The sequence below is a fragment of the Nilaparvata lugens genome, chromosome 4 (genome assembly GCF_014356525.2).
Source record: "Nilaparvata lugens isolate BPH chromosome 4, ASM1435652v1, whole genome shotgun sequence".
NCBI classification, from domain to species: Eukaryota; Metazoa; Arthropoda; class Insecta; order Hemiptera; family Delphacidae; genus Nilaparvata; species Nilaparvata lugens.
This window is the reverse complement of record NC_052507.1, coordinates 24,410,167-24,422,909: the sequence shown is the minus strand read 5'-3', so window position 1 is coordinate 24,422,909 and position 12,743 is coordinate 24,410,167. Positions and strand designations below refer to the sequence as shown.

The window sequence follows — 12,743 nt, the reverse complement described above, 5'->3', positions numbered from 1 at the left end:
CCTCTCTCTGCTTTCAACTCGGGCTGACCTGTTGCCAGTATGACTTGAAGTAGATTAGCTTTTGATTTTTGACACACCAACCTCAACAGCCATTAGTCATTTTCACACCGATATCTCGCCGACACGACAGGACAGACAGAATTTTATCTGATGGACAGTATGGACAGAGGCTGTGGTTTATAACTGCGCGGGGTCTACTGTTCACAGAACTACTAGTTATATTCAAACTTAGGAAATGGTCTCTTTCACAGGAGTTTGCGAAATCAGGCTTGCAATAAAGTTCCACTTTCAAACGTTTCTCTAACTATTGATCAAACTAAATTATGCATATTTCAAGAATTCCTTCAGTGATTACTACCTTGTTCATTAAAATTGAAAAATACACCTAAATCTCTAGCTCCATTCATGTCTCAGTATCATCCGCCTCATTACCGACGCTCATATGAGTGTCCCTCCCTCAAAGAAAAAACTGATAAAATTTATCTTTATAATATAAATTATGTATAATATCCTGATGGTGTTATTCATCTATTATCTTCTTGTAATTATGTACAATTATAACATTTTTTCATGATTATAGGTGTGAAGCCATAATTCAGCCATAATTTTCGTAATGTCGAGGTGTAATATGTTCAAGTTGCCAACCCACTTGATATTCACTGATATGGGTTGAGTTATAATGCAAGCCACCACTCACGTTATCAAACAATGTTCAACGTCCAAATCCTAATCAAGCAATCCAATCGACCTCACACTTCCAACTGTATCTGTGTATTGATAATTCTATCAATGCCATTGCAATTGCAATTCTTGACCATAGCCATAGCCATGAGTGCTTCAATTCTGTCACGTTAGTCTGATTAATGCATGTATAGGTCAAGTTTATAAATTCTTCAATTTTATGACTTTGGGCTTGATATGATGATTTACACACATTAGTATGCTTGGCATATCGATTCATCTAGTGTGTTTATAATTATTTGAAGGCGAATGGCCTTCAAAATTTGTTATTTTCTAATTCACTGGCTTGATTTTCTTGTGAAGTCCTTCAATTCAATAAATTATTCATAAAGGTCTACATGCTTTACTGGAGTGTAATTTCTCAAATATAGAATAATTCCAATCCACATCGGCATGCATCTTTTATAAAGTTGAATCTTGATTCGAAAGTCTTAATGGATTGCTCTTGAATAAGATTGTTCTTGGGCAAATGGATGAACCCATGGTAATCTGTAGGAAGGCACTTCTTTATCTACCGGAAATTAATGATTAAGCCAAACCGTCTACTTACTTCTATGTAGCAGTCACCCTTCTCTCTATTTCTGTTCATTATTGTCTTATGGTTTTAATACTAGTAATATTGCAGTAGACAAAAATAATATAATAAGGTACAGTAAGGTAGGATACAAAAAAATATTATTAAGATACGAAACAATTTGGAGGTGATTCACGAATTTATTATTAGAGCTATGAAATTGTTGATGCCAGTCATCATGAAATTACCTATGGTTTTGTGAAAATTTTATAAAAACAAAATATTGTGTTAGAATGTCTAGTATATCCTGAATTTAAAATGGCGAAATAATTGCGTGTCAATCATTATTATGAAGCGTCATTCTTGTTGTCTATTGATGTAGTCAGCTGTTATTCCGCCGTCGGATACCTGCTGTTTGTTAATGTGTTCTTAATTAAAATTGAAAGCCTGGCGAATTCTTGGCGAATCTCCAGCAAGTTCCTTGTAGTTAAATTCTTGTCTGTCAAAATCTGCACAACTCAAACAAGACTGTTCAAGGCTCTTCCTTCCTCGTCTTTCAGTGTTTCCTCAATATTATTCAATCATTTTAAATGGCTGAGTTTTCTCCCAGTACTTTTCAAATTTCGGGTATCCAATATTAGTTTTTGATATCATAAGAATAAGTCCCTTCTGAAAATGAGATTCTTCAACACTGATCTAAATTCTTATTGACTAGCAGGAAACCCATGCTCCGCAAGTCTATTTGAAAACTTGAAGTACGGTAATGAAATCTTGAAAATCGGCCTATAACAAAATTTCAAGTTAATCAGTCCAGTAGTTCAGACGTGAATATGCGTCAAACATTCCGTACGTGTATATTCGTTGTATAGATGAATAATTATTCTCCCAGTTTCAAGTAATAAATAACATAATTTTGAATCGAAGTATGATAGAAAATTCAAGGACAGTACCTGCTAAGCTTCACATACAAACTTTTCTGAAGTATCACTTGAGATTAAAAATTGAATTTGCTAAATTTGTAGTGAGTGATTTCAAACATTCTGCTAATAGTATTTCTACTTGGCCTATTGAAAACCCTGATAAAACAAACATTTGTGACTACTTACTCGGCTCTGTAGTCTTGTCCAGGGTCTTGTCACGTGAATTATTGATAACCTATTACTCACTATTCGCGTTCGGATTGATTGAAAAATCGCAAAAAATCATACGTTCAGACGAACCAATATGAGTTTTATGTGAATCAAATTAGGTTGGTGGAATGAGATTGGCTACTTTGTATAATTATTCTTTGCCCTTCTAACTTAGAAAATGCGAATAATAAAAGTTTTGTGAAAAGAGTGATTCATTTGATAGTTTCCAGTATTAATTATAGTAGTAAATATTACATGATGTGTATCTCGAGAGCTGCTCAGCGTTTAGCTAGGTACGTTAATTATTATTTTACTGTACCTGTAGTTTTAATTTTATCTGGTAATAAATTAATGATAAGCTTGAAGTCAGTAATAAGCTGTGTAAGAATAATTTCAAAAAGCATTCACTTCAATAAATGTTATGTTTTCCTTGTTCAACTGAAAAGTATAACTGTGAAAAATAATTTTATTTAGGTGTCTCCTGAACAAGTTTCTCAACAATTTCTGCATTGAAAATGAAATCATTGTAATCTATAATTTAAATAGTAATATAATATTTGAATACTGAACACAAGATTGGATAATGATAAATAATACATAGATATCTTACTATTCTGAGTTTCTGAGGGAGTGAAACTGATTTTCTCAAATCTCATCGTCTATGGATTTCTCAGGTGTGTTCACTCTGAACCTTTTTTTGGGAAAGCACTAAAATTTGACTCTTTTGGTTTTTACTGCCACAGGGGACGGACCACTATGAGTTCATTTACTGCCTTATTGGTTATTCTTTTTTCCCTTAATTCTGGGAAGGAGTTTTTCATTCGATCTATCTATCTTCTTCAATCTATTTCTGCTCTCAGATTTGGATGTCACCATGGTATTAAAACCCGTATCACCATATTTTGATTTTTCATCCAATTGTAATTATGTTGAATCCCTGTATTACAAAAAAAATTCATCCATTAAAATGAACAAAGTACTTTACGGTACGTTAGTGTGTTTGTCCATCAGTTTGTGCTGCATATTGACTTTTTATTTTTTCCAATTCTGTACCATTATTGTTGTGTTTAAAACTCTGTCAATATCCCTCGGCCCTTTTGTATCTTAGAAATATTGAATGAAAAAGACTAAGAAATTGTCAAAAACCACAGATTTATTGATACCTAGAAAGACCGGTTTCGGTTTTAAAGAGAGTTTATCAGAGATTGACAATGGTGTAATAACTGAAACTCGTCTTTCTAAGTATCAATAAATCTGTGGTTTTCGACAATTTCTTAGTATTTTTCATTCAATATGAGTAATTACCACAATATCAACTTCTCAACTACACAAAAAATCTTAGAAATATTCTCTAGAGCCACAAATCAAAACTGAAAATAATTGCAAAGCAACAGAACGTGTTGTGTATCTTGGCATGGTTGTGTTGCGTTGCTTGACGTGTAGCATGTAGTGATAGCGCGGATTGTTATCCTTCCGGCTGGTGTCCTCCCCACTCCACTCGGCTCCACGCTGACCGCTGTGGTGGAGAGGCGGTAGCGGCTGTCATTAGTCAGCAGTTGTCGTTTGACAGTCGAGAAGTGAAGTTGCCCGCACTGTGAGTTGTTCTCGTGTTGGATCTCGTGTCAGCCGACGACACACACCATGCTGTTGAAAGACTCCCACGACTGCTCGAATGACTCGGGCAAAGGTGCCAGTAGTTCGGCCAGCCTCTCCTCGGAAAGCTCCGAAGTGTACTGCATGGGTTGTCGCGCCAAGAACGACAGCGCGACCAGTGCTAGTCCCAGCGACACTTTCGTCAATGGCTCGTGCTTTCCTCTCTGTGATGCCGAGACATCCACCGCCTATCGTGAGGCTGCACCCAATGAGTGAGTACTTGAAAATATGAAGCTAGGTGTCTCTAACCCCTTCACCAAGTAGCCTACCATAGAATACAGGAAGATAATACATAGGGTACAATTGAAGCTAGGTAAATAGTGTCGCTAACTCCTTCGCCAATTACCATAGAATACAGGGATATCATAGAATACCATAGAGAGTACTTGTAGTACAATACAGGCAGCGTATGTTTTCCTTTTGTTTGTACTTTGTGAGATGAATTTTAATTCCAAGTTAGTGCAATGCTAAGTGAAAACAGCCAATAGTTACAACTTACTGAGGTTGGTGCAACCCGGCATAATCATTTGAAGTGAAAAACATTGTGACAATAGCTGGATGATGTAATGTAACGTCATTCAACGTAAGATAATATAAGAGGGCTCTGTCAAAGGAAGTGATGTGGAAAAACAATGTGACTTACAGTGGAGTGGACTTGATTGGTTTAAGGATCCAATATTCGGTTGAAGATTCATGAAATATTTGTATCAACATTTTGTGATTTGTAAATCACTCTTATTGATATGATAACAGAAGATTGGTTCCAAATGATTCAATGCTGAGAGATTCCAATACATAATACCATTGTGGGAGTGACACAAGTTTAAGTTTAATCAAGTTTAACGGGAAAACTTACGTGTTCATAAGTTGAAAGATATTTTGAATTTTATGAGAAAGAATTCAGGGATGGAGTTGTAGAATAGGAATGAATGTAATGGTTTATTGGAAGTAATCTGAACTATAATATTGTAGTTGGGAAGTTTATGACATATATCACATCAAAACAAAATTTTATTCTGTATCATGCATTCCTTCTATCAATAATTTATTATTCAAGTTTGAAAGATCTTGACTTAGTTAACGGAGACATCGTTTGGGTGGCGAAGCGTGTGGCTCAATTCTTTCAACAAAAGAATTTGTTGCATTGCATGTGTTCATTCTCTAAACTAAACCAATTTTTACTGTTCAGTTCACCTACATCGCATATTGCATTGATTCTATTTGAATATCAATTGCTCGATATTAGGTATTCTTTTTGTCTTTAGTACAATGTGTGAATGATGATTCTTTATTATTTGGACTACTTTATACTGACTCCTATTTTGTGGACTTGTTGATTACACTTTCAACTATTACTATACCTCAACTTGAAACTCTCGTTCCGGGTTCTTCGATAGGCCTTTTTTGGTGTTGACAATTTCAATTACAGTGGATGAAAAGTACCTAGCTACCGTGGTTCAATCTTGTTTTCATTGAAGCATCAACTTTATTTGTGATTTTATTGAACAGGAAGTGCAAGATGAATTTCAAGAGATTTCAAATTCTTCAATTACTGAACATTGTACATTATTTAGTTTCTATTATACTTGTATAAGTTTGTATAATTTCCTTGTTCATTTACTGATTGTTTGACCCTCTCATTGTCTGAACTCTTCTTTCATATTACATTCTCCTTCACAATCTCCATAAATCCATTTTCAACTTCATCAATTGCATATCATAGGGGAATGTTTAATCATAGAATAAGATGAGAGAAACAAGCCTATGTTTCTCCACTACCTATGTTTTCTCTATGACTGAAGCATATGAAGCATCTGGATATGTGTCTACTGCCATTGACCCATTCAATTATTGCTAAAGAGAATATTTTTGTCTCTCTAAAAGGGAAAAGCTTTTTGTCAAGGAAAAGTATTATATTGATGCAGACTCATAATAACGTAATTAAAAAAAATATTATTAGTTCATAGTGTCCTTGAATTTTAATATTACTTTTGTTGAAAACAAACAAAGGATTAACTAGCACCTCATTCCTCATGAGTTCTGTTAGCTATGATTATGCATTCCATAGTAAGCCAACGTTTACTGAACTTGCGTTATATGTGTTAATCAACAATGGCTCTATTCAGTTTAGTCGCTAGTCTCAATTCATCATTGATTGAGTCAAACAGGTTGGCTTTTTCGATTGCATCAAGTTGTCTGTCAGGTAGAGCTGGAGCGTCGTTCGCCTTCAAGTGCCACTGCATGCGTGGATGCAGCCAGCATTCTTCCTAGGAATAGGTGTCAGTCATCATAAGTTGCATCAGTAATCGAGTGGTCGTTTCACAATACAAATGTTTGTCTTATGAAACATTGTAAGTCATTTTTGGCACATTCCAACATTCTGATAGAAGGAAGAATGATGTAACATACACGAAATCAAATTACTATAATATTATGCACTACAGTTGAAAAAAGAAACAATCAAACAACTTATAATTTCTTATACATTTTTCTGAATCTTGTTCTCAGTAAAAAAATTCTAAAAACATCAATGAAATGTATTATTCTATCCTAACCTATTCCTGTACTTACATTTTCACATATTATCTAGTATTTTTTGCTTTGATTTTGAATGTTAAAATGCTTCTTATTAATAAATACTACTTTCATAAACACCATTCACCGAAATCCAAATTACGATAGAATATGTTTAGTAATTGTGTGAATCATTCCTCATTCTATTGTATAATGTGGTTGAATTGAATAATTATAGTGTCTGTCTGGATATGTGTCTACTGCCATTGACCCATTCAATTATTGCTAAAGAGAATATTTTTGTCTCTCTAAAAGGGAAAAGCTTTTGGTCAAGGAAAAGTATTATATTGATGCAGACTCATAATAACGTAATTTCAAAAAAAAATATTAGTTCATAGTATCCTTGAATTTTAATATTACTTGTTGTTGAAAACAAACAAAGGATTAACTAGCACCTCATTCTTCATGAGTTCTGTTAACTTACCGAAAATACTTTGAAGAGTCCTAAATGAAATTGAGAAAATTCACTTGAAAAATTATTTATTAAAAATAGGGCGCCAGAGAAGTGGGGCCTGCTATTCTTTGCTTTGTTTTTAATTGTTACATTACAGTGATTATCTGGTTGCGGAAGTGCCAGTCTGGCTTCGGCTGTCATCTCTCACTAATATTATTTGTTGGTTAAACAAAACTATCTCTGACATTACCGATCAACCATTGAAGAGATCTCTACACTCTAACCTCAACATATCCGAAACGTCAATATCGAAGTTTCCCTTGTTTCTAATGATGGTGGCAATATTGATCAAAGTGTAATTATTAAATGTTGTACAGAAATAGGTCAATAGCCTATCAAGCTGCAATATACGCCTGTAAACTCTTATCAATTCAACTTGGCTCATTTGTCAATCTCATTATTTAAGTTTTCAAGTTCCTGATTTGTTTAATTTTTTATTATCGATTTAGCAGTGATAACAACTCATTACTCCTTAATTCTTCTTCACTTTTTACTTGCTTATATTCTCATAAACGTAAAATCTCCAGTTTAAGTATATTGTATTTTTATTTAATAGGTATTGAAAAACGTTTCTCAAGTTCAGTTGAAAATTTGCATCTCCAAATCTTCTGCAAAAATATTTGAAAGTACAGTGATCAACTCATCACACACGGATGGAAACTACAAAAAAAAATGATTCAAAGATCTATTCAAAGTTTATTCACAGCAATTCTTTTCTTTGGCAATTTGTAACAATAATAGCAATTTGTTGTAGTGGTTGATACCCAAAATGCACAAATTAATTATATTCCACGTTATCATCCTTTGTCAAATTGCTAAATTGTCGATTTAAATTCTTTGTTAAATTGTCGAATAACGTTTCTTATCAGTAATCACCTTTACGTGCCTCCAGGCGAATTTTCTACAACGAAAATCTGTCTAGTCATTACAGGTTCGAATAGTGAACAACTTTCATTGTTGTGCTGTTAACTACCTTACTACGTTCTTCTAATCGTTTCTCTCGCTAAACAAACTATCAACTGTAGTGGAGTTCTGCATTCTTGGCATTTAACCAGATTTGTTGATGACTCTTGTTGTCAATTTGCACTTTTCTTTTCAAATTAGTTTGAACACATTTTGTTGTAGCTTCTGCAAAAATTTGCTGTTGGAAGATTAAATTAGTTTTGCTTCTGTCATGAATTGTAAATTTGATTTTTCATTAGAGTTTATAATATATGGTTAACTAAATACTATAGTATTCATCTGAAGTATGATAAACAAAAGTAATCCAATTTTGAAATTAGTTCAAAAGGTTACTCTTTTCACATTTTGTCATCCTCTAAATTGTTCTTGTTTTTCTACATTTTCTTAGTAATTAATCATAAATATTTTGAAGTTTTATTACTATTCTTTTAAAACTGAACTATTGAATAAAGTACTCATTTACTGTGGAATTAATTTTGTAAAGATAGAGATGTAAGAGTTCTTTATTATTTAATGGATGAAAGATAATGAAATACTCAGTTTAAAGTTAATGAAATATTGGACGAGTGTAACAAATTGATTAACAAGTTATGAAAAATTCAAATTTTTGCTCACTTAGCTCTTTCCAAGTCTCGTAAGTGTACTACCGTGAACTCTGAGTTTATTTTAATCATTGAAACTCTCAGTTCGTTATGGGTGATGAATTTCAAGATTGAGATATCCTGCAATTTAGACAGCTGCTACTTTCTACTGATTACTTCAAAAAAACCGATTCCTGATTATTATAATATAGGCATATGTGATGCGTCTACGCTTGGAATCTAGCATCAGCTGCATTATTATAATGCTCAAATAAAACCTCTCTGAACGGCTCGTAACGTTTATGAGACGCTTGTAGTCACGCTAATTGAGAGTTTCACGTGTTTCAAAGATCGTAGTACGAGATTGTAGAAGGTATGCTTAATTCGTCAAGGCTGCTTGGACCAAGTTAACGACCTACGATTGTGCAAGAGTCAAAAAATATTTTGTTATCATTTTTTTCAGTGCGCTGCAACATTGTACTGTTGTAGTGGTGAATGAAAGCCAGTGAAAAACGCGGTCACATGTCTGCTAGATGAATGGTGAATGCACGCGTGTAGCGCTCAAAGGCCCTCTTTTGTCTAAATCAAGGCCACTGCCTTTATAATCATGTAACGGCACGTTTGCCGCACCCTAAAGCAATTCACAGACCATCTTTCAATTTATTCTGTTATTATATAGATTGAAAGTTATTTAGTTTAGTAGCTCAATAAGTTTCATTTATAAATAAATATACAGCATTTTTATGCAAACAGTTTTTGCAACTGAGGTTGAAGCCTATTTTAGTTAGACTTGTACGTGGATAATGGGAAGATGATAGAATATAATATATGAACCTCCTTTGTACAATTTTCAAGTGCGCATCGAACCTACTTTCATGGTGTTAACGAGTAAGTGAGTACTTTACTTTAATAAGTAAAGCGCAATTTTTTGAGGAAATTGCTCAATTTGATTCAAATGTATCATTCGGACTTTTTGTCTCTGTTTTTCAAGTCTTTAATAGAACTAACTGAAATAACTCTTCTTCTTAAGAGATGATAATATTTTTCTGGGCAGGTGTATTGCAATTTCTTTTCTACGTCTTTTCTGCTATCTTATTGAGTTGACTCCCAGATTGGCACACACACACTGGTGTCTAGAATGTTGATGTATTCTCTAAAAGCTAAGTTGATTGAGGAAGTACTTCCAATAGAAATCACTCCCAGTACAAATAATACTTCTGGCAACAGATAGTTCAGAAATAAAGTACCACCGATTTGTTTATAAACAAAGAACGGTTGGCTTTCAGATTCAGACTGGTCTCGCGGTGGAACAACTCTACAACATTCCTAATGCACTCAATGGCCTCCAATCGAACGCTACAGACAGGAATTGCACAACTATATAGTTCTAATGAATATGCAGCTTTGATATAATAGAGATTCTATTTATATCATTGCATAGAAAAATAGAAACTACAAATTTATAGAGGACTACTAAATACTAATAGAAAATGCAAATTTGTAATAGGCCTAGAGGATTTTTATTAACTTTGACATAGCGTGATTTTAAACAAATTTCAAGATAATTCTTTTTTTATCATTCACCTCCTAGAAACATACTTAACATTTTATTTTCAGTTCCATCATTGATCTCTGTAAGTTCCTTTTAAAATGTATGATCTGCTTCTCAGAATTTCATTATAATCACAGATCACAGTGCTATTGAAACTAAGATGAAATTTTATTGAATAACATTTTCACCTTTTCAATCCAAAATTATTGACATATAGAACTAAAAATAAAATTTTGCAAAAACAACTTTCGATATTGCTACAATTTTATTATTTTTTTGTTATTGATGGTTTTAAATTTTCTCCTTGTAACTTTCTCAAAAAAAATTATTAAAACTCTCCAATTAGTTTTCCTCGTGTTTACTTTCCTCTTTGTCCTCTTTTCTTGAAATTGAATCAACGTAATTCAATAACCAGATTAACCAGCTATTAGACTATTAATATATCAATGACCTGACAATTGAAAATGTATTGTATTTGTTTGTCAAAGGTCAATTGGATATTCGCTGAGACCTATCTAGACCATCAATCAATATCTTAACCAAATTATAAGACTCACGACCCAATACTTCTTTGTTGCTGTCGCGTACCAATCATTTAAAATTATTATTTGTTGCTGTATGCTCCTAATACATATCAATCACAGACGGTCCTACTCTTTTGTCTGTAAAAAGTTCGATATGTTACATTTAATCTCAGACATTCTTAGAAATTTGATAAATTATCATGTGCAGATGTGAGCTAATTAAAATGAAATCATTATAAATATATGCTTGAGAATTTTTTGTTTGATGATTGGAATGGGAGTTTATCCACTTGAGCAAGTAAGATAAGAATAAGAAATCAAATTTTACAATGTTTCTCTTCCACCTCTCAACAATACTGACTTTTAGTGTCTAGTCTATGAAATTGTGGTTTCAAATATGGTAATGCAGTATCATCGAATTAATTTGAATACTTCATTATTATACACTTTGAAAAAACCTATTCAAGTGCCAAAGACTAAATTCAAGTAGAGAACTTTAGTTGTTGGGAGGTGGGCTGTTGGATTTAGAACAATAACGACTTGATCTATTTTTGGTTTTACCGATGTGTAAATAGGCAGTCTAATTTAAGGTTATTGATAATAAACTATTAGTCTCAAGACTCACTTTCCAATCCATTCCAATGGATAAGGTTATTAAGTAATATATAATTTACACGGCCTTATCAGTGGAATCTGTGCTGTGTGTACTAGGATAATGAACATAGATAATTAGACAATATTCCAATTTATATATTCATAGTATTTATCGGAATTGAAAACAACTCCTACTAACTTTGCTTTGATTCTAAGTGCTTACCGAGTCTGAAACCATTATTATACAATGATGAAAACATTGGCTTGGGAACTACTAAAATAGCTATTTTCCCACCTCTTGAATTCTGAATAAAATGCGTGTGTCAAGGAGAACTGTGTCAAACTGCAAGGAGCAAAAGTTGTTCAAAAACTTGTTATAAAATGCTAATTTGCTTTGATGATTTGCGCAGTCAAACCAATATAGGTCGGTTCTGTTCTGTAGAGGAATGTGGCACTTTCTGCTCATTCAAATAACTTTGCTTTGCAACTCCAAGGAAGCTGCACAAATGAATGGAAGGAGAATTGGAGCTGTTGCTCAGGGGTCTATTGTGGCAAATTCATTAGTGATTGAGTAAATAGTTGTTTGTTTTGTTCCACATTGTAGTTTGAAGTTTTGTATGCACAAATATGAATGTATTTCGTTTTTTTCTCTCCACATTGAAGATTGGAGTTTTGTATGTAGGCCAAATAAGGATGATTTTTTTGTTGTGTTTCGCATTGGATTTTGATGTTGTGTATGTACAAATAGGGATGAAGTTCAATCTCAATATTCACCAATATCATAATTTATTTTAAAAATCAATAATTCATTCACGGTAGCTGTTATCCTGATGGATAATGCGTTCTACGGGTGCGAACCAATTTAACGCTCGTTGTAGATTCAACATCTTCAAGCTACATACGTCATGATTGTAGGCTACTAGTCTAGACTTCTAAAGCTGGTTTTTCATTTGTGCGTAAATGCCGTCGTCGACCACAACAGGGTGAGGATTCCAGAATGGGTGGATTTCAATTTGTCTAAATAACCTAAAAGATTGTGTTTTAATGGGGGAGGTTGAGTTTATACTTTTTTATACTTTTAAATGGCAATATGTTGATATTATTAGAAATGTTTGACTATTGAATAATAAACACAAATAATGAAAAGTTATTTGATCAGCTGTTTTAACACACTTGAAATTTGGACAATATGAATGCCAACAATGCTTGTCGTCGACGACTGCGGAAAGATCGATAGAGCCTGAAAGATTGAGCTGAAAATGAAACCAATATTATTAGTTGCAATACAGGTTTTTTTTATTCCTAGGTTTAACAATGTTCTCCTGCTATAATGGAAACCGCTAATATTGTGTTTCATGAAGTAAACGTATTTTTGGACAGGTTTAAACGGGATTTTTATAGTTTACTAAACCTGTACGTCCTGTAGAGGCTGGTTTGATATTCTATCATATGAAATGAAAGTA

The 12,743-nt window shown here is 33.3% G+C and overlaps 1 protein-coding gene across 4 annotated transcripts in view; it reads left to right on the top strand.

The window, feature by feature from the left end:
- Positions 1-12,743, top strand: part of LOC111054526 (cytosolic purine 5'-nucleotidase) — a 70,983-nt gene that overhangs the window by 39,122 nt on the left and 19,118 nt on the right. The window contains exon 1 of one of the 4 annotated variants that reach the window (XM_039427167.1): positions 2,444-2,678. The exons of 2 other annotated variants lie outside the window; for them this stretch is intronic. In XM_039427167.1, the coding sequence (XP_039283101.1) occupies positions 2,641-2,678 (38 nt within the window). In that variant the 5' untranslated portion in view covers positions 2,444-2,640. Of the gene's footprint in view, positions 1-2,443; positions 2,679-3,898; positions 4,251-12,743 lie in introns of those variants that run through there. One more of the 4 variants, XM_039427165.1, reaches the window with a different exon arrangement.